This window comes from Lepisosteus oculatus, chromosome 4, assembly GCF_040954835.1.
Source record: "Lepisosteus oculatus isolate fLepOcu1 chromosome 4, fLepOcu1.hap2, whole genome shotgun sequence".
Lineage (NCBI taxonomy): Eukaryota > Metazoa > Chordata > Actinopteri > Semionotiformes > Lepisosteidae > Lepisosteus > Lepisosteus oculatus.
The window spans coordinates 62,822,024-62,845,516 of record NC_090699.1 but is presented as its reverse complement, the minus strand read 5'-3'; the positions used below and the strand labels follow the sequence as shown (position 1 = coordinate 62,845,516).

Genomic DNA, 23,493 nt, shown 5'->3' with positions numbered 1-23,493 from the left:
AATTGACTGTATTCACCAGTGCTTGAGGCAGTGAAATCTACTTTGTAAAAATGCTGCTGAGGTCACTTAACCCCAGAGTTACAAAGACCTGCATTTAAGTCTCTCTTGTTTGGCTACATTGAATCCCATTTCCCAGAAGGTCAGTACACATTTTCAAGTGTCCTTTTAAAGTGAACCTAACAGTTTTCATGTTTTGGCAATGCAGTGGTGTTCTGGCAATATTACACCAAATGCCTTTGTGGATACTTCCCCCAAACAGAGAGTAAAAGGAGGTCTGCATATACAGTGTTTGACTTCTCACTAGTGACACGAGAATTGAATCTGTGCTGTTTTCCATTAGTTTAAATGCTAATATATTAAACACATAATAAAAGCAAACAGCTCCCCTACCTTCGCATGAATGTCCATCTGCCATTAAGGCATAACCTGGGAAGCAGGAACAAAGCACCTCTCCTGCAGCCTGTGAACAGACGTGCATGCAGGGGCCATTTCCTATTGGAGGAGGGGACAAAATGGAAAAGCTTTTAATAAAAACCCTGCTGGTGCAAGATGTTCTCTTCAGAGTTTTTGTGCAACCAATATATATTCTGTCAGTGACTTCCTTCTTTCTTAGATTTTGCCTATTCCATTTCCCTCTGTCATCTCCCTAGCGTACACTTGCACAGTGAAAAGGTCATCTGAACAGAGACTGCTCTGAACTGGAGGCAAGCTGATACTGTGTTATAATAGCCAATCCTCAATGCACCAACTCTGCTTATCGGCAGCTATGGCTGAACTGCTGAGCCCAGGGAAACAACAATGTACTTCGGCAGTTTGTCCTGGGGTTTCTGAAAAGGACTAGATAGGAAGGGTCTCTGGTGTATCTTTGACACACATGGAAGATTGCCAGTCAACAAAAGATTCAGTCTGTGGCAGAGAGAGCCCCACGTGGGTGTAATTAAGCTAGATAGAGAGCCGATCGGATAGTTTTGAGCATATGGTTGGCATGAGAATGTGGCTGCATGCCTTGTTCTAAAAATTGTGCTGATCTGCTTGGGTGGGCCCCCTCCAGTCTTTAAAAAAAGAAAAGACCAAACTCACAAGGCAGTCCAGTCCGAGGCCTGGTGAACCGTGGCAAAGCAGTGTGTGAAAGTTTTCACACTTGGTTGTGTTTTGTTCAGACTTACCATGATAGTCACTGAACCTCATTTTGTTCTCAGAGTTGTATATTTTAAGTGCCAGAGCCCATTTGTTTTTCCTTGAAGAAAACTTTTTTTTTGTCCATGGGACATAGAGTACATGTATTAGACTTACAGTATGTGTTTTGGCTTTCACTACATGCACTACACACTTCACTTCTTATTTCAAACTACCCATCCCAGAAAGCCCTGATCATGTCAGTGTTATAATTAGAGTTTAATAAAGGTTGACTCATGGGATGACCAGATGTTCCCGGGCTCATGTGCTCTCTAAGCGATAGACAGACAGGATGATAAAGGAACAAAGAACAAATGCACGTTCCAAAGCAGCAATCCTTCCCTTGATTTTTAAAACAAACACAGAATATACAGTATCCCTGTTCTGAAAATAAAATAAGTCTTAAGCACATTAAAAGTGTTCAGTACTGACTCCAGAAGATTAATGTTATTCAACAGTATTCCCATAGGTACCTACTTCCTAATGCAAAATATTTTTATAAAACAAATTAATTATACCTTTTGTACAGAAACAATTTTTCAGAAGTATTGTTATAGTACATAGATCAGCTGCCAGAAAATTCTCTGTCTTTCATCAGTTTAGATACTGTATATTAGCCAAGAGTGCATGAACGGAGACAGTATTTTAAAACTACTGACATACTGTAGTTTTAAAACTGCAATGTAGATGGGATACTTCTAGAATTTCAATTAAGACATCCGATGAACACAATGGACTGCAGACCTCTAGGACATGCTTCCTTGTGCTACATGCTGCAGACAACAACAACAACGGCAAAGTGGGTTTTTTAAAATAGGAATTTGAAATCTGAAAACATTTTCACCCGAGATGCAGAACTCAACTCCAGGTGGGCTGCAGCCCTGATGTTCTTTCAGGTACTCTGCATTTAGAATTGGATAAAGGCATGAAGAAGTGACATACTACAAATCTAAATAATCACTTCAATGAAGAAATTACTGAAATAGCAGCAGAATGGAAACCAAGAGACTCTGTGGCCCCAGACCCTGAATCTGCCTGCCCCTGAAATAGATTATGTACATACAGGGAGGCTGAAGGGTTTCATCACCAAAACATGTAGCTGAATCAAATCCTTACCTGCACACAAATCTACTGGAATCACTGTGGTAGAAGCTGCAACTGTAGGGACAGGAGTAGCAGGCCTATCTTCCTCTCTCAATCTGTTGTCCTCTTCCTCAGGATTTTCTATATGCAAACATGAGAGAAACACCCATTAACTAGGGGCAGTCATTTTATCCTGCAATTATATTATCTCCGAGCCACGAATCATAAGAATGTCATCTGGTTTGGATGCGGGCGGCGGATGGTGGCAGATGTTTGCTGGTAGATATGCCCGTACACATAAAACTTGTGGCTACACACATTGTAAAACTCCACAAAAGTATAACAGTATCACTGGATCAAACACCTCAGTGTTTGTATAAGTGAAGTGAAGCATTTCTGGAAAGACATCTATGCATGTATAAATTGTGTGGTAAATGATAATTTATTAAATCAAATGAATGTACAAGTTTATGGCAAAGAAGAACAATGACAAACTGCAGTTCCTCATTTTTTATGAGGAAGGTGAATGTTTCAAATGGAGTCTCGGACAATACACTATTGACAGATTTTTTAATTGGAGGTATCACAGTTCTTTTGGAGTGGCTGAAGCTCAAAAGTTGTATTATAATACGAAACGAAAAGGAAAAAGTAAGAAGAAAAAAGATACAGACTAGTTCTTGGAGCTGAATGATGTAATTTAGCTGTACTTCTCTTTCTAAGAAAAATATCTACAATATACGACTGCAACCCTGTGAGATTTTAAGAACTTAGTCTCCACCCAACCCCGAAGGATACATTTTTGTCTGCAGAAAAAAAAACATTTTATGTGAAAAGGGATAATAATCCGGGGATTATCATTGAGTAGGAGTGGATTGGGGCTCAATGATATAGATTTATCTCTTAAATAAATGTTAGTTTAGCAGCACTTGAAAAGTCATACTTCAGCCAGCAAAGCTCCACCAGCCTCTAGCCTAGACATATTAACTAAATACACACAAAAAAAAGAAAAAAAACAGTAGGCCTGCTAGTTGCTAGTTCGTAAACATGACGTACCAGGCAGGACATCAAAACATTTACCTAACAATAGAACTCTTAGCAATTGTCTGTCCACAGTTCAGCTACTTTTGTATATAATGTAATCAGATGAAGGTCAGCGGTTTAACACAAAATGCAGGGTCAGGAAAGAATGTCATATGCCTAGTCTGGATAAAGATTATCAGTCCCAAATCAGAAAACTAGTGTATCTGAGTCAGAACTGAAGGAAGGAAAGGATAAGAGCTTTTTAACAAGAACTGAAAAAAATAATACATAGTAAAAAAGCCAAACCTCAGTGAGACACATTCTTTCCTGCCAAGAATTCTGCAACACGTCTGAACTGCTTGCTGTATATTATTGTCTGAGAATGAACACTCATTTCACTCAGTGAAATTAAGAATTAAGAGTATTTTTTTTTCTCTTCCTGGGTGAGATGGCCTTAGAAATCAAACTAAGATGAACTGATTTTTTCTAAAGTACTGTCCTGTATTATTTCTGCCTTAAGAATGACATGAATGGAACAAACCTGGCAGACTTATTGGCTAACAGTTCTTTTAGAACATTCCTCTTTCTGGGCTGCAGTACAGATCTAAAAATCCTTGTGTGAAAAGGCATCGAAGTTCCTCAGTCTTGAATGAATAACATATTACTTCCTCAAATTTCAAAAGAGCCCCCTGACTGTTTTATTTAATCATTACAACAAGAATATGCTGGGTGGTTCCATTTCTCAGTTAAGATGATTCCGTTTGCTGATAAACCCTGTTGGTATTATGTAGTACAATAAGCACAATTATACTGCAGTAGACAATACAATGTATGTGAGCTTTAACACGCGCAAAGACAGAAACAGCTACCCATTACATAAACCTGGTGCTGCAAATGTCTGTGTACACACACTTTCATTTTAAAATAGTTATTTTAGTCATAAACCATTCCACCATTGCATGTCATTTCACAAAAAGGTTAATTTAGTTATATCTCTTTCTTACCAGGCTCACAACTGTATCCATCAGACAGCAGTATGTAACCTGGGAAGCAAGCACATTCGTAGGAAGTCCGAGTATTGATACACCTTTGGTGACAGAGTTGTCCTTCATACTCCAAGCACTCATCTATGTCTTCTCCTTTCTCCACTGTATTTTCATTGCCCTCCTCATCCGTAATGGAAAAAGCTTCTTTGTCATATGTACCATCTGAAACTTGAAAGACAAGACTATACTGTATTGTACAAATGTCTGGAAATTCGCTTTATGTCATAGTATCTTAACCCTTTGGTGCATAGTACCTCCTTACAGTCAAGCTTTTTCCTGTATTTTGTTACCTGCTATTGTAAGGCTGCAAAGCATATACTGTATTAGCTTGTTGAAATGTGATATTTAATTTAAGAAAATGTGCCTGATTCAACACAAGGTCAGAAAGTGACACAATAATATATTGCAGTGTAAAATTGGAAATATTACATGCTTACAATATACATTAAGTCCCGACTAGCTCAGTTGGTAGAGCATGAGACTCCTAATCTCAGGGTAGTGGGTTTGTGTCCCACATCGAGCACAAGGTTCTCTAAGAACCCATACTGGGCAGCAGCAGTATGGGGTGGTGTTGGCGGCGGAGGGTCACATATCTGTGACAACAGCAACAACACTCTCACTTGGAAGAAAGGACTGGCAATCTACTTCCGTATCTTGCCATGAAAACTCTCTGGATAGTGACAGGCAAATATCCATAGGGTTGCCATGAGTTGATACTGACTCAGCAGCACTGAACCACCACCACCACAATATACATTGCAATAGAAGATATTGCAATAACACACAGTACTTTAGATTAGAGGTGGAAAATTCAATTTTATTGATTCTTCATAGCTTGTGATAGATTAATAGCATACTGATAGTGTTAATAACTAGGGAGGAACTGACCACTCTAGTAATGAGTAATTAGTAATATTTTCATTACTTCATCAAACTTGGAAACAATATTCTGGCCAAATGTAGAAAACCGCCGAAGAAGAAAGATGCAGGTTATTAAATTTGGCTTAAAGACATTTTGTTAAAATCAGATCTAATATAATGTAAATTAAACACATTCACATTCAGAAAATCATCACCACTCACCTTACCCGAATACAAATTCCAAGAAAATGCAGAACAAAATAAATTCATTGAAACTGATCTAGTTAGGTTGCATGAGGTTCAGCAATCAGAATTACACTCTCATATTGTACTTACTCAAGTACAGATTGCTTTTTAAAATTGTTTTTATTCCAGCCCTCAAATGTCCTGTAAACCTTTATTGCATCTACCTCATGCATGCTTCCTGACCTTCTTGATAATGAAGACATAATGTTTATAAGGCAGAACAGTGCTGTAACTTTGGAAATGTCCCTCATGTGGTATGAATACAGTTTCCCCCTCACCTCTCACTTGCTATCGGAGAATTCAGCACTTGAGCTTTAAAATACAAATCAGTAGGTTCTACTTGCTAATCAACTGATCATGGTGAGAGTTTAAGATCCAAAACTAAAGGCAATGGCACATTCACAGTAAGGTCAAGTACCTTGAAACTAGCGCTTCAGTAGACATTACAACTACCACAAACACTGCTGACTTTAACAGCTAAAAAATGGAGGCTGCGTAACACTAGTCATGTTTGCATTGCTGTTACCACAATTTCTGGTTTAATCTGACAGTTTGACAGAGATCTAAACACTGAAAAGAGTAACATGGTTTGGCATCATTATTAAGTACGATTATGTGGCTTATTGGAATACAGAATAGAGTTTTTTACTAAAAGAAATGTATTAAAGTACAGCTGGCAATAAACCCAGATATAGGATAATACTGTAACAGATTGCTCTGACAGGCAGAGGTCATAATGCAGATGGACAGGACTGGCATGACACATGGTTTTAGCAACCAGCTTTCTATCACCTTGACATACTGACATGGCTGACTCATGGGATTCTGTCACCAATATGATCTTCATATTATCTAAAGCCTGCAGAACACATCTGGAATACAATATTTCATTCTAATTGTGTGGGATGACACACAAATACTGCTACACAATCTCTTTTTTAAGGCAGTTTAGTGTCTTGAATTCTAAATGCAATCTAAACATTTACAGTAGTAGCAATGAAATAAGAATCAAATACCTCATATTGCAGAATGACCTACAGATTGGACAGATTAGACTGTAATCTTAATAGCATCGACAAGAGCCATAATATATTTGTCATAAATAATTAACCTACAATTAATAATTAATTCACACCTCTAAGAATTCCTTTAAATAAAAATCACCCAAAACAAATCTAAAGTCGCATTCTGCCCTCTGGAAGTGCAATGCCTCCAGATGTACTGTATATAGAGGCCTCCAAAAGGATTCCTGCTTCCCTGGAGCATAAAAAGATGTACTGTAACATATGGAAACCATTCAGCAACATTATCAAGGCTAAGGTCAGAGAACTCTTTCAAGACTGCAAGTGGTCATGGACCTCCACAAATTAGGAAATGACTATAAAAGAATCTAGAAAAAAAGGTACCTACCGCTTTCCACTGTAGTGTCCATTTTTAGAAATCGATGGCTAGGGGTACAGTTGCCACCCTAGCAGGAAGAGAATGCAAGTGTATCTTGCCATCATGGACTATAAAGCAAGTGGTTTGGGAGGCACCCAAAGGCAACAGCCGGAGATCTTAAACACTCACTGGCATCTTCAGGATACAAAGTGTTGAAAACTACCATTAAAAGTTGCCTGCATGTGGCGTTCATAACTGGGTTGCAAGGAAGAAGCATCTGAGCAACCCACCAAAAGAAGTAACTCAGACTTGCCAGCATTTGAATGACAACTGAAACAATGCCATAGGGTCAGAAGAAATGAAAACCGAGCTTTCTGGACATGTTCACCAGCATTATGTGTGGCATAAAAAATGGTGCTCATGTTGGGAAAACACTTATCGTCTATTATGTTTTGGGGTTCTTTTTCATCCACTGGTACTGGTGCCCTTGTCAGGATAGAGGAAATCATTAACACCAAAACATAGCAAGATATTTGAAACCTGATACTAGAAATGGACATTCCAACATGCCTGTTATCCAAACCATACTGTACATCCAAATTTACAAAGTAATGGCTAACTGTTCAGAAAAGAAATGTTCTCAATTCCATGTTCTCAATCTCCAGACCTCAATCCAACTGAAAATGTGTGATATTTACTTATGAGAGTTCACTAACAGAAACTAAATGGTCTGAAGAATTTACAGAATACTTACTATGGGCATGTGAAAAATTATGACCCTCAGATTTTCTGGACTTCTTATTTATATCTGTAATTAGCTAAAAAGCCTTGCATAAAAATACTGCTTTATTTTCACCTATAGGACAGTAACAGCTAGCGCTGTCACCTGTCCCTGTTTGGAATTGTCCTGTATTTTTCAGACAGGTTGTGCTGGACATCTTAATTCTCTCATTTTGAGTGCTTTTCTGAACCAGCGTTGTGCCAGCCTGTCACAGTCGTCATCCCTCCTCTAGAGGGTGCTCTGACCTTTTTGTATTGTAGTTTCATTATGACGTGCACGTGTCTCCTTTTTTCCTGTCCCTACTTAAGTTTGGTGTCTCCAGGCTTCAGGGCTCGGTATTGGAAGATGGACGCCACAAGGCCTGCCTATCCCCCAGGCTCGTGGATAGCCCGAGGGCTCTTATTCCTCGGCATCCTGAACATCTGGGTACTGGGCTTGGAGAACCCAGCTCCTTTGTGATTTTAACTTCCTTGTTCCTGATTCCTCGGCCCCGTTCCTGTCTCTCTTCAGATGGATCTCCCAGCTATGGACTTTTGGACTTCCTGGTTTCCCCTTTCAGATTGTTTTGGACTTGTTCGCCTGCGCCACGCCCCCCTGTCAGTCATCCCCATCCTGATCCTGTCGTGTTTCCCTGTTGCCCTTCTCCAGTCTCTTCCGGATTTTACCATCTGCATAGGGTCCTAAATACGCACTACATGGGGTCCTAAATATGCACTACATGAGAGTCTGAACCGGCTCCTGTTACGCAGCCTGAAGACTGTGTCAGAGCTTTGTAGAGGAAAGGTATGAAGCACAACAAAAAAGAAAGTCAAAGTCCTTTAGAATTCAGCATGACAGAAATACGTTTCAAGTTTATTAAGTTTTGGACTTAATAAAGAACAAGTGCAGTCTTGGTAATCTGCCAGTACAGACACAGTACTCTTTATGGATTCACTGATGGATATATAATTGAAGTGGAAGATAACTGTATCAGGTTATTTACTATGCCTAACAACATTTGCAAGGAGTATTACCTCTCTTTGGCAGAGATGTTGGTTCAGGTTTTTGCCTTTCTCTCAGAGTGGGCTGGCTGAGGCCATCTTCTCCCTCGCAGCAGGTTAGAAACATATGGCTACAGGGGTAAACTAGATGCTGGTGAGAATCACAGTTGTGTCCTTCACTGCGAAATTGCAAGCCCAGAGAACAGCAGCTACAGCACTCCTGCAGAACAGCGTGACATGATACATTTTATTGCCATCCATTTCTCTGATCTTTCGGCTTGTTATTGTTTAGTAAACATGAAATAAAGGGACAAATAAGAGGACATTGGTAACCATGACAACTTATTAAAGTGGGATTACATTGTCTGAGAGGAGTACGCACCACTATTTGAATTGTGACAAAAGCCCTTAAGTAATTAATGTTCTCCAAAGTAAGCCTCTGCCTCTGACAGTACCACTGCCTTAAAGCCAAGGACACTGCAGGTGGCAGGAGAGGAATATTGACATTTTAAGACCATGTAGAATATTTTCTCTGTGGTGACAATGATAGTTTTTTATTCTCTCTGACAAGTAGTATCAACCATGCAATTTATTTTCCTGCTGTGTTTCTGGTCTCAGCAATGCAGAAAAGTACAAATAATTACAATGTTTGCCAGCACCAGGCAAGTGACACACTCTCATACTGGTGCTTTTCCCAATTACAACAACAGAAATCCAATCTGACATTTACTGTATCTGGGAATTAAACTCCTAGGTTCACAAGTGCATTTCAGAGAGGTTTCAGGAAAAAAAAACATTGTATTCAGTTCCATGTATGTTATGAAACAAAAAAAGTGAAAACATAAATACATGACTTCATTATTTAGATGGTGTATCATAATGTTGCTGCTAAACCATTGACCTAAATATATTAATAATAAACATCAGCACAGATTTCTCCTCAAAACTTGCCTATTCAAGTTGAACTTCTTCTCTCGTCTTGTTAGCAGGTTTGAAACTGTGGATATTTTTAAGAACTCAGTTTCCCTTTTTTAGATTCTTTGTTATTATTGAACCAGATTTTTAGCACAACGGCTTCCTGACTTCTCCAAAGTCTGTAGGCCATGGAAAAAAAAGCAACATTTTAACCCCGCTGAATTAAAATAAGTTTGTTTCCTTTCTCCATTGGGCAAATGGCCCTGGTGTGAGTGTGTGTGTGTCTGTGGCTGTGTCTATGTGGCTCTGTGGCTAAGGATCTGCACCTGTGACTGGAAGGTTGCCGGTTCAAATCCCACGGCTGGCAGAGGAATCCTACTCCGTTGGGTCCCTGAGCAAGGCCCTTAACCCCAACTGCTCCAGGGGCGCTGTACAATGGCAGACCCTGCGCTCTGACCCCAAGCTTCTCTCCCTGTCTGTGTGTCTGTGTCTCCATGGAGAAAAGCTGGGGTATGCGAAAAGACGCATTCCTAATGCAAGAAATTGTATAGGGCTAATAAAGAAATATTATTATTATTATTATGTGTTCCATTCAGGGTGTATCTGGCCTTGTGCCCACTGCTTGCCAGGTCAGGCTTTGGCTCCGATGCAACTCTGTGTTGGATAAAGCAGTTAGAAAATGGATGGAAGGGTGACTTGCCATGTAAGAGTCGGCTCCGCAGATGTCACGTTCACCCAATTCACACATTTTCCCTTCTTTGGCTGCAGTCATACCGGCCAAGCATGTGCTGTCTCTCAAGTGTCCCAAGCAGCACTGCTGCTCAGCAATTCTAAAAAAAACAACAAATATGTGATATGTAGAGCAACTACAAAGCCGGACAACTGGTATAGCAAATCCAGTCGAATTAAAACAGAATCCATCTGTCCCAGTCAGGCCTATTATCAAACCCAGCTAAGATAAGACGTACTGCTTTCCCTCAACTGCAGGAAGATGATGTACTGTATTCATTAATTTTCCCGTTACTGCAGTCTCATCAACCTACCAAGTCAAGTTGTGTTATGCATAATAAGCCTGTGGTGAGCAACATCTCAATTAGCAATATCACAGCAGGGCACAATGAAGGGAAAGATATCAAGGTTACAGACACATTTATAACTAAATTCAATGCATTATAATTTTCAGACTCTTGCTGCCCTCATGACTCTTTGAACAGGAATTAAAACAAAACTGATAATGTTCAAGACTATTAACTTACCTACAGGTGTTCACCTCTCTCTGTGGCATGCCAGTACAATGTCCATTGTCAGAGGCCCACTTTTGTCCAGCCTCACAGCATGATGCAACAAGGAGATGTCCTGAAACTAAAAGAAAACAAAACCCCATGTTCTCAAAAGGCAGAGAGTGTTTAGTTTGGCAAAAGTAAGTCTATCTGTGATAAAGCTTACTTCACTAAGTGAAAAAAAAAATATTTCAGTTGTATTGTAATGTTTCGGTGATTATGAAACCTTGGACTTATTAAACTATGCTTCACCTCATTACATTAGCTTCAACCATAAACTGAAGATGACTAAATCATGAGCAAAGGTCAAGACAAAAGAGTTACCATTCATGGAGCATGTTAAGAAACAAAATTGTGGTTAAAACAGCCTATTTGATAAAATAGAAAGTACTGTGTGTCTTGTGTCACAATAACCTTTGGGCACACATACTGTACAGTGCTTGTACAAAAGGGACAAAGGGTTCGCATTCCTATGGACAACAACAGTGGACAGCGAAAAACTTTGTGCTACAATGCTTCATTTCCTTCCAAGCAGGCTAGCCATCTTGGACACAAGTTGTGTACCACTGTTATCCATAGCAACATGATCCCCAAGGTCCCATCTGTATATGTACTGTGTTTCACTGTTCCACGGTGCACTGTTTCCACAAAACAGATGTCTGAATAGGATAGGCTACTGTTATAACAGCCCTGCATAACATTACAGGGTTCCACCCTGGTGGAACCAACACATCTGGCACTGCTAGAGGACAACACTGCTGGGCTTATAATAAGATAAGCTGGTTCTTCAAATGACAAATTTGGTTAGACAGCAAAAGAAGTCTTTTACAGTTTGTATAATGCATGTTGTACTTTACTTCCAGAGAAGTCCTGTGGCTTTATAAGAGATTTTATTTGTCTATCTTATCTATTTACACTGTACAATAAAATACTATCTAGTCTCAGATTTGTATTGAAAGTACTATTTCTCTCACTACACATAAGAAGTTTACTGCATTACTTACATTGGCAGAGGTTAACAAATACATGTAAAAATGTGATTGTGACAATAAGGTCAATTAATTCCAAGCTATTCATCCTAAAGCTGGAATAGAATGTCTAAGGACATTGCAAACCCACTGGAAAACAGATCCCATTTCTCTGAATAGGACTGATGTATATTTACACAATAAGATAACATCCTCATTGTTATCATTTCTTTATCATTTATTTTCAGTCAATTCAATTCCAGTTCCAGCAACTAAAAAATACAGTGTGGCTATACACACAAAATGATTATTCAACAAAGAAGCAAGAAGGTTAATACTTAGGCTTGTGTACAATATGTCTGTATATTAATTATGGACAGTACAGTATGTCACAACTGGATAATAATATAAAGTTGAATGTGTCTTCATCCCCTTCTAAGACTGCAGTCAAGAACATTACAGTTCCCTTTTTTTCCTTTCTCTCATTTTTTCTCTCTCTTGGAGCAAAAAAATCGCCATAAAAAGATTTTATAATCATTTTTTCATTCAGATGTATCCAGTTTTTTTTTTTAAATATGCAATTAGTTATCTTAGTAGAAGAAATTAGCTTCAATTTCTTTAGGAAACAAAAGTCAAAATTTGTGCACTTGCATCACTACCAAACTGTAAGCCAGTAAAGTAAATTCCAACGTTTTATTGCTTTCCTTCACAGTTGTTTCAAATCATATACCAACTGCATGTGAAACCTTAGACTTTCTTCGAGCAGCACAAAGACCAGTTTTGTCAAGCTGTGCCTCCCTCAGCTCATAATTACCTTGAATGTGTATACAACAGAGATTTCAGAAACCTCCTGCTGGCAGTACTACCTTTCCCACTACCTCGCACACTGTACATTTTCCAGCAGCCCTGTGTGCTCTGCAAATAACTGTTGAGGGAATTCTCCCAAACGCACGCTGCATTGTCTTAGCACGTCTTAAATCACTTCTTTGCGGTGGCATGCAATTTTCTATGTCACATACATAAACAAAAAACTTAAACAAATTGAATCTGTGGTTATTTTCAATTTTACAAGTTCAAAACACAGTAATTTTATTGTCTCAGTGTTTACATTTTATGTTAACTAAACATCACTCATTTCATTTGTGATTAGTACATTTCACCATCGTATTTTCAATTTATACATTTTTGTATTTTCTGTTTATGCCTGTGATTTTATCTAACTGTACCTCTAGGTATATGAACTGGCTGATCCAGTTGAGACCAAAAGTGTCAGTCAGCTAGACTACAGTATATATTGGCCACTGTTTTCGACCGGCCGATTCCTCCCTTTCTTGCCTAGCATTCCTGTATGTATTTTCAAATGCATCATGGAAAGAATCGGCCTCTAAAAGTTTGTAGACTTCTTCCTAAACCGCAGTATAATTCAGGTGGATATAAAATTATATCTAACAAAAGCTGATGGTGTCAATTGGCACTGGGTTAAAAAGAAGCTTTACAAAATTTTTCACAAGGTCCCCAGATTCCTGCAAATCAAATTGAGGACCTCTGAGAAACTCATCTGGGTAAAGAAACAGACAATTCACATGGCACTTTTGAAGCTTTGAAATTTACAGCTAATGGTGGGTGGCTTGTAGTGCCCTACAAAACTTCAAAACAATACTTCTGCAAAACGCAGCTCACCAATACTACTACAATACTACTACAAAGCCATAAACCACCATTATTGATTTATTAGTGATCCATCACACTTTTTCAAATTTTCAAATGATATAAGATATTTTTTCATCTGGTTGCCATGGTTTCTGTATGCTGGCAAACTAAACAGATGTTTGGCTAGAGGAGCAGAAAGCTAGTTTTGCCCTTGACAAAAAGAAGTGTAAACAGTAGTGCTGCAGGAATCCCAAACATTAGTGTTGTGCACAGCTCTCAAGCACATATGGAAACAGAAATTCAGTATAAATACTGAATCCAAATTTTAAATTACTCACACACTATAAACAAACACTATACTGCACATGTGCTCAGAAAAACAGGACTTACAGCATACTGTATGAGATAGTTCAGGTGGGTAGCTGCGTCAGCATGCGTAGGCTGCAAAGGAACAAGTAATAGGTTTATTCCATGCTGAAAAAAAAGAAGAAAGAGAACACAACGTTTCGGCCGTGAAGAAGGCTCCACGGCCGAAACGTTGTGTTCTCTTTCTTCTTTTTTTTCAGCATGGAATAAACCTATTACTTGTTCCTGTATGAGATAATACTATTTTATCAAAACAAATAAATTGCATGGAACAGAAAAATAGCAATCCGCCTCTTCTTACGTCTGACTATTAATAGACATACTGCAAGCAAAGAAACTGATGATGTACACCTTATACATAAACTTTACAATCCCAATTCTAAAAAATCAGTTAAAGTAGTATATTAATGCTTTAATATCAGGTGGGGTGTTCAGTGCACATTTGTACCAATTTAGTCTGGGTACAGACATACTAAATTAAAATATTTAATATCACTTCAATATTAAAACAGATTCATAGTGTTAAAAACTAAATTTGTCAATATTTCCATAACATGTATATAAAATGTTTTATGAAGATGAAGATGTGCAGTAACACTGGTTTGTAGATTAATACTACTGTATGCATACTTAAATTAACAAAAACAGTATTCTTAACATGTCCTTACATACAAACTGATAATTTGAGAGAAAATATTCTCTGCAACATACTGTACTTTTGTGTAACACTTTTATAGCCAAAAGCCCATGACTTGTTATTTTAAACCTCATCAATGTGTCTTCTGAATTCTATTGTGACAGCAACAGCAAACAACAAAAGATTTTAAACAGGATCTGGTGCAGCTATATGCAGAAGTCCTGAATTTCTTTAGAAACCAGGAATATTTCCCAACATCTAAACATCCCCTTTCCTGCAATGTTAACCTTACAAACACACATAGAAAGAAGATTTTTTTTGCATTTATTCAAATAAGTAACAGAGAACAACTATTTGTAGCTGGAATTGGAGGGGGCATTTAGTCTAGATTTTTCTCTATACATGAACAAGGAATTTTTAAAGCAATTCCCTGCTAGGTTGTTGATGTTGGTTCTAATCAGAATGCCAAGCAAAATATAATCAATTTAGTTCTATAATGATCCTTTCTCAGCTGTTTTCTGTCCTTCCAGGGGGCTTTTCAGAATGATTAAAGCCTATCTTCCTACCCTTTACTGTCATTACACTGCTTGCCAAAGAGAAACCGAGACTTTGAACACACCAGGCTCTGAGGCAAATCTTTTTTTTTTCTTTCAGGAAAACAGTCCCATCCATAAAAGACAAAAAAAAACATATTGAGTGAATGATATATTTCAGGTCATCAATATAACATTAAATGACTTCTTACTAGTTCTTAAACTTTCAAGGTTTTCCTTTAATCTTGGAGATAATGTAACACCACAAACAGACTAGGGAAAGAAAGACAAAAAATACCGTTAAACATACTGTAGCCTGAAAAAAAGTCACCGTGATATTACTGACATCACATTTCTGGACAACAGAAATTTAACTCACCCTGCAAACTGTCTCACACATATTACAGGAAATCTTTTTCACATAGCAAAAGAGACGCCATTGAGCAAATTATTTTTTACTTTTCTCCAATATAGCCTATTCTGACCTGATTTTTTTTGCATGGGAGCACATACGGTATGAATGAAATTCATTTTTGGTTTTTCTAAAATACCAAGCCAGAGGTAATGATTTAAAATGGCTGCAGGATGCTTAGGGGAAATGCATCACTCCAACTCTTCACTTTATGGAGAGTCTACTTTAGACATTTGTTGCAGCTGTTTACTATTTTATACCCTTAAACAAATATTCTGCTACAACATCACTGAAAGAAATTTCACTACACTACAGCTGAAAGTTTGTTTCGAGTGATCGGCTGATTTAAGTATTGTACGTATCAATCAAAATGCAAGTGCTGATTCAGAATTTACAAATACGAGAGGATCTGAACTGTGCTAGTAAAATTAAAGATGTGCTCAGCAAGTACATTGAACTCTAAGAACAAATTTCATTCACAAATATATTTCAGTGTTTTGCATCAGTTGGAAGGAGTTAATGCCGAAAACATGATTTTTAACTGTGCCCTCCCATAAAATGCTCCACATGCTAAAATGTCGCCATGTTTACCGATACACACAGACACACACTTGAATCTGTGTTCAGTCACCCTTGTGTGTTTTGTAACCTCATGTGGTGTAACCTCACCCTACATCCAGTACAACGTTTGACATCTAAATAAGGTCGAAAGACACATGGTTGGCGATATAGCAAATGTGAGTGTCATTTCTGTTATTACTCCATATTTGAACCTCCACAAAGTCATCTGCAGAGCAGATGTCTGTGAGATCTGAAGAAAACATGTTCTGGGTTTAAGTTAAATGATTTTTACTCTTTAATGGGGAGGTACAGTATGAACGCTCTTACAACTGTTACACTCTTCTGTATGGTGGTAATCTGTCTGTATATTCACATATTATTCTGGGAGGAATGGGAGCTGTACAGTCAATGACAGATGTTTGTTTTTTTTTTAAGTGGCGAAGTGGTTTGTTTTTTTTCATGTGCAGATTTGTATTATCCAAGCATTATAAAATGAATTTCAAAAGGAAGGCTAAGCCCCTGAGTCAGCCAATCATCAGAGACCTCAGACTTTCCTTGCCAGCGTCCTCTGCACAGGAACCCTCCACCTATCTCAGTTCCACTGCCCCTGCAGAAGCCTCTGGGCTTATTCCACTCAGAGGTTCAGACCTTCTCATCTATAATACCAGGTTGTCACCCAAATAATTACACCATGGGACTTGTCTTTACCTCTTGAATTTATTTGGTAGAAATGCATTCCTTGAAATGACATTTTTCATCACTTATGGCATCTTCTGATTCTTTTTGCTCCAAAATCAGTTTGCTTCAGAAGAGTTATTAGACAGTTCTGAACACTTTGCATTACTCCTGTCTTTATTAAAGAAAGTGTATGCTCATATGACCTGGAAGTGAAATGTTATAACAGGTTTTCTGGTTTCTGATTTCTGGTTAAGCACTAGTTATAGTTTTTGAAAGAGGGCACTAGCTTTAGCTAGCTTTAAAAATAAGAAATCCTACCGAGTTTAAAATGTATTTGAATACTTAACATGAAACCATTATAAAACAAAATAATGCAATGCTTTATACATCATTGCCTAGTTTTGTAATTATTCATAACTTCACCTTTCTTATTATCGAAAAAAACAACAACAACATTAATAGTGTGAAGGGTGAGGTTTACTTAAGGATTAAGGCAGGTATGTGCCCCTAGACTCACCCAAATTTGAAATACACAAGAAATAACATTTAAAAATTCTCAGTTCATCTACTAAACTACTTTGGTTTTCCTTATTCCATTCATATTGATAACAGTATTCTATTTGTAGTTTTTAGTTAACCGTCAAACTAAATTTTATCGCTAGTTATCGTCAAAGATGATGTACAGTTCTCCAAGTGTTATTTACAGCACTTATCTACTAGAACTCACAATGGAAACCCACGTCATAACCTGAAGCAAGGCATTGAGGGCAGATCATTAGAAAGTTATGTATAACTTAGGTACAACTATTATGCATAATAGCTATGTTGTTTGGAAGTAATCCAAGAAATATCTTGGACTTGCAAGTGAGAGTATCAAAACTCTGCAGCAAAAGCAATCGATTTACCTTCAGACAATTATTTTTAAATTTTGTGTACTGACTATAATTAAAAAAAAAATCCCAACTGTGCAGCCCCAGATATTTTTTGTTAAAAAATGCCTCCCTCTGCACACGATTTTGGACAGTATATTGTTAGCATGATACATTGCACCTTTCATATTTTATTCTTTAAATGTTACAAAAATACGCATTTAAGGACAGGAAAAATGACATGACAATAAACTACTGCTTTGACAAGCTGAATGCCAGCCTTTTCCTCTTGTACTTAGAGTCCTTACCATTAAAACAACAGTCATGTTTCACTGCCAGCACAAATCCAGCTCTCCTACTACAGTATGTGCTGTCTGGCTCTGACATTTCAAGACATATGGCTCTCTACGGGGGGACCTCAAGTTACTTCCTGATATTTCTCTTTCTGCAGCAGGCAACCTTCTGTATTTTACCACTTGATCAATACTGTGCAAATAACAGCACCTGGCGGTCAGATTTTAATAATAAGTTTTGACCTATGAATGCACATGCTCCATGGCAGTTAGGCAAATGCCTGTTGAATTGATGAAAGCAGTCTATATATTATTATATGCTACTAAATATATGTTTATTGTCGAAGAGCACATTTGTTGATTGTACCAATAAATACCAGTTGCTGAGAACAACACAATGACCCAAGTGGTGAATCACTTTTTGGCTGGAGGCAAGGTAGATAATTAAAAACCTAATGCATCCTAAGAGGCTGATAACTGAGGTAACTACTTAGGACGACAGATTTATCTACAACCAGCCCACATTGAAAATGGCAGCATCCCAGCAGGCGTACAAAAGGCCATTAATCACCAGTGGGGGTGACTACGGGCAGAGCCAGCAAGGCTCAATGGAAACAGTAGTCCTTCTGCAATTCATGTGCAAGAAGTCTTTGTTTTTGCCACCAATGCACATAAAATCTATACATCTTTTGGATAAATAATTTGCATAATATGTTCAATGCTATCACCTATCTAGTGCATGTGCTGTGACATATTTTTAGCCAGCTAATGGGGAACAGGGACGAACCCATAGATGGGACAATTTAGAGCAACCAGTCAAAGCGCTGGCAGGTGGGAGGACATCAGAGCCCCCATAAAAAACCCAGGAGAACCCAGATGAAGAGGAGCACCAGGAAATTTAACACACTGCGTGTTCCAGCCAAACACAGGACCCAGGACTCCACAGCTGTGAGGCAGCTGCACTAATCACATCACCCCAATGTTGACATGATGGGTCCTTATGTGGGCCGATGAATGGTCATCTAGAAGTTAAACTTTAAGACTGTAAGGTTTATTAAAATTCCAGAGACCAGGAAGCGAACAGGCAAAAGGAAAAGGGACCGCAAACTTGTCACATAAGATAGAATTTCGAGAAAGACACTGGGCTGAGGAACTGCTTACTACTCCCACGTTAAGGAAATAAAAAGCTTATCTCATTTTTTAAAAGGCAAAACATCAAAGAAATTAACAGTGGATCACGGGGGACAGGAATGAGGAAAAAACAACAGGTGCAACTTTTTCTTTCTCAAACAATCTTCAAAACTATTCCATTCTACTTCATTTATATTCATAAGAGAGTGCAAACATAAAAAAAAAACAAATTTAAAAACTACTCAAATTTAGCTTCCATAAAGGTTTATTTGTAAAAGTAGGCAGCCTGTGGCGACCACAACCTTCAATGACAGGGTTGTGTTTTGATGGGACAGAGGGTGGAAGAGTATGCAATACATTTAAAAAAAACATTTACTTTAAAACTATCATAGGACAATTAATTCAACATGATAGACATGCCATTGTAAAGCATTTGTTACACTGATCACATTTATTCTAGTTTTCTTTAAGCTTTCATATTTCAATTCTCAAAAGCATTAAAGCTTAAAGCGACAGGAAGAGATTACTGGACAATTTAAGTTAGCAGACACGTGGCAATGCTATAAAGACCAACGTTTGCTTTCATAAAAAGAAAGATGAAAGGCTTTTAAACAAATATTGCTAACTAGATATTATCCAGTTTGCCAAGCCTACTGGTAATGCTCAGCTACCGTATAACTGTCAACTTACTAATAAAAGTGATGGATATTAAAATAGAGCTTCAGGTTTATTTACTTTAATGTGCCAAATGGTACTGTCATACTATATAACAGATAGTGGTGTGCCAAACAATTAGACCTTAGCCAAAAAGAGCCCACAATGGTTAGCATCAAGTTTGGAGTGTACTTGGAAGAATTAAATATTTAACCATTAACTTTTTTCATTCAGTCACTTTGCCACAATGGACTGCTTGCTACAATCCAATTTACAATATTTATAGTTTCCACACACCACACACATTTTTACAGGGTCTCATTTAATTGTCATTGTGTTATTCTTTTTGTAAAGAAAATTAGTATATTAAACTATTCCAAGCTGACCAAATTAAAGGGTTTGTGGCAACATCCTGGAAATGTTGCAGTTTTGCACAGAAAAGTTGTGCCAGTGTAATTTTGTTGAAACATTCTTTATAATGTTGACACTGACAAAATATAATGGCAACATAGTGCTGCTAAAATGCTCAGTTGTCAGTTTGGTATTTTGTAACATTCCGACATCTTAATAATGTATAGAACACATCGCCAGGTAACATCTTCTAAAAATGTGAATGTGTTACCTTTGTGTACATTATATCTGAATGCCCGGTATAACACAACTGCACTGTTCCAGTAATTATGTAAAGAACTTTCCAAAACCTTTTGGTCTAACAACCAAATCCCAATCTTCCCGCAACATTTGGAAATGTTGTTAAAATGTTTTGTGTTAGCTGAGTAGCTATAATTTCATTCTTCCCATAAAAAGAGCATGATGGTTTTGCATTGCTAAGTTTTTTTTTTCCCAAGGGAAATAGATTTTCAAAGCAATTTATATATTTATGTATAATTCCATTCTGTAATTTGTTGTCTTACTTTTTTAAAAAGCTAGAACAGATTTGGAAAAGATTCAGAGGGTCACGTTTGTGCTGTAACGCACACATAAATTCCACTTAGTTATGTGAGCAATGTGATATACTAGTAGTTTGTGTGGCTCCTATCAAAATATGTGAAAAACTGCTAAACTCTATAAGTCCTGTTTCAATGTTGGCCCACCTGCCCCTTCGAGGCATTAATCTTTGGTCATCTATCAAATGCAGACACATGCCAGCAGAATTCTGTTTACACAGCCACACTAAGAGGTAAAGCCGATTTGTAGACTACAGATGTGAAATACCTAATGCATTTTAAAATCTAAAGTGACATTCTTACTAATGATATAACATCCATCAGCACAGGTTAATTTGCTTGATTTGCTTCAAATGCTTGATAGAGGCATTCTAAGATCTGTTTGAAATCTGTCTATATAAGGACTCCAAAACAAATAACTGAGCTTTATAGAGTTCACCTATGGTATTAACAACAAGGTTAAATGCACTGTTTTGTTTTTTTCCATAAATTTTGTTTCCTGTTTTTCATTCAATCTACATACAGTATATGTAATCAAAATGCTTATCTACATCTTTCCCCATGGGAAACTTTTTTTTTTGCTGTGGTCTAGTGAATGGAAAAGCATATTGGACATTTGTTTTACATCTGCACAGTGAATCTCATGTGGTAACTCAATTAAATTAGGAAAACAATCATCTATTTTCTATCTCAGCCATTAGACATATTGGAACAAGATTTTTGTTTTTATTCAGCTGTAATTTTTGTTTTCACCTCTGCTGTGAAAAGGCCCCATAATCCATACTTATTCCAAATTTTTAAGTGATATACTGTATAATACTCTCTTTTAGGTGACACATTTTTGGCATAATTGAATTTACAGTTTAATCATTAATCTACAGTAGGAGTACGTATTTAGTTTAGAGAACACACACAAGTTATTATAAAAACGTTGATACACTTTAAAACTGTATTTGAACTTTGGAGTTTGTAATTTAAGAAAGCATACTGTACATTGATAAAAGTGATACTTATGAGGAACACCATGAAAATATTAAACATTCTTAGAATAATTAAATTATTTAATTTTGGGTGTATTTTAGAATATTTTTTAAATTTAGGCTGTATGAGATACCCCAAGAACTCTCATTATTTCAAATTGCAAAAACACATTAAATACATTATTTTTCCTATTTCATTTACTAGAGTTCCTAAGCATTAGTTTCCTATTTAGATTATTTGCTTTATAGCATCTAAAATGCATTGATAATACAAAGCAAATAAAAGATATGCAGGTAACAGTCTTAACAGTGTTAGTCCTTGCAACATGAACATTTTCACCAAACATAAAATGTAAAAAGTACTTCATGACTCTACTTATTCACATGAAAAATATCTTTCCCATTTTCTCTCATTTTTCCTGTTTTGCAATCAAACATAAAATTATTTTGTGAAAACGTCTAGTGAATGCTGGCCTTACCTCAGATGTCGTAATGTGGATCATTTAAAACTAATCACTGTATCATAACCAATTACCTCATACCCTGGAAACAAACCGCCATTTGTCTCATGTAATCCATAATGTCATTACAAAAAATAATAGACAAAAGGCATTACTGCACATTTTGGGCATTCACCAATGCAAACTATTTACACTGAGCTCTGCGCCACACAATTGGAGCCTGACAAAAAGTCAACATTCTGTTGGACAATGCTGAAGACTCCAGTCCAGTGCACATTTTCTGTTCCAAGTAGACAGGATGTTCCTCAGAAAAACACACTTTTTTTGCATTTCTAGGAGGAAATAAAAAAAACTCAGTCTACTATAAAACACACCCTTTTTTACAGCTACATCTTCATATAAATGGACTTTGAAACAAGAGTCTCTCATGAACACAATAATAATAATTATGCACATCTGTAATGCGCTCTTCGTCACAAAAAGATCCCAGCATGCTTTCATATAGGAGGGGATACTCTCCTTTCACCACTGAAATGCAGCCCCACCTGGGTAACTTGTTACAGCTATGAATGTGCCAACAGCCCCACTACACAGCAGGTCAGGTGGAGGAGTGAGCAGCTACTTCACTAGTTCAATTAAGGGGAAACCTTAGGGAAGCCAGAATGTACAGAGGAATTTATAAAGGTCACTAGACCTGGGTTTAAAGTTTCATTTAAAGTGAAGGCTCCTCCTATACTAAAGCTGTCCGGCCTTCCCAATGGTGGCTTTTAATTCTTGTTTCCACCAAACACATACCATCTATAATGGACGTGTAACATTCATAGGCTGGCACTTTGATGTCATCTATAATATAATCAATTGTAATGTACAAATACTTGTCAACAATATAGACAGTGACAGTGTTCAAGTGTTTTAAAGGAAATAAAGGCTTTGACTGTATGGGGAGCATGACAGATTGAACCTACTGTATAGGTAAATGCTACATTTTGGAACAAAAACATTGGTATCACAATCTAAATCACAACATTCAATTAATTTTAGCACATTAAATGTAATAATCTTTCATTTTAGTGAATTAATTTGAAAATGTCTTATTTGGTCATTTGTGTACCATTGCAACAATAATTAATTCCAGAGATTATTATAATTAATCCGCACATGGATGTAATAAACTGTTCTGGTTAATGTACTACTGAACTCTCTCATTAGCAAGTTAATTTTTTTTTCCAAACACACTGATTGCCAAGAAACTGTACTGAAAATGGTACTGCTTTTACAAAATTAGAATGTTTAGCTTGTAATGCTTTTTAAAATACCCATACATTGTGTGCACAACCACCTTTCCATAAAGGAAGAAACATTCAGTAGCACATAATCAATGTAAATGGAGTTAGTGAAAGACTGAAACAATGTTTTCCAAGCTCGTTTGCTCCTTTCCTCAACCTCTATTAAAACAATGGGCAGCATTAGGAAACCACCCATTAACGCCAACATGCGCTTTTGATTCACTGTTACAGGATGCCAGGAGGTCTTGTGGTCCTCTTAAAAGTGGCAAATACTGTACTGTATATGCCAACATCCACTT

General features: G+C 37.3%; 1 protein-coding gene across 6 annotated transcripts in view; it reads right to left on the bottom strand.

The window, feature by feature from the left end:
* Positions 1 to 23,493, bottom strand: part of fbln2 (fibulin 2) — a 60,208-nt gene that overhangs the window by 17,574 nt on the left and 19,141 nt on the right. For 5 of the 6 annotated variants that reach the window (XM_015348324.2, XM_015348321.2, XM_015348325.2 and 2 more), the window contains exons 3-8: positions 10,745 to 10,850; positions 10,189 to 10,318; positions 8,607 to 8,793; positions 4,284 to 4,493; positions 2,293 to 2,400; positions 391 to 492 (exon numbers count right to left, since the gene is read on the bottom strand). In XM_015348324.2, the coding sequence (XP_015203810.2) occupies positions 391 to 492; positions 2,293 to 2,400; positions 4,284 to 4,493; positions 8,607 to 8,793; positions 10,189 to 10,318; positions 10,745 to 10,850 (843 nt within the window). The remainder of the gene's footprint in view (positions 1 to 390; positions 493 to 2,292; positions 2,401 to 4,283; positions 4,494 to 8,606; positions 8,794 to 10,188; positions 10,319 to 10,744; positions 10,851 to 23,493) is intronic. The other variant, XM_015348323.2, reaches the window with a different exon arrangement.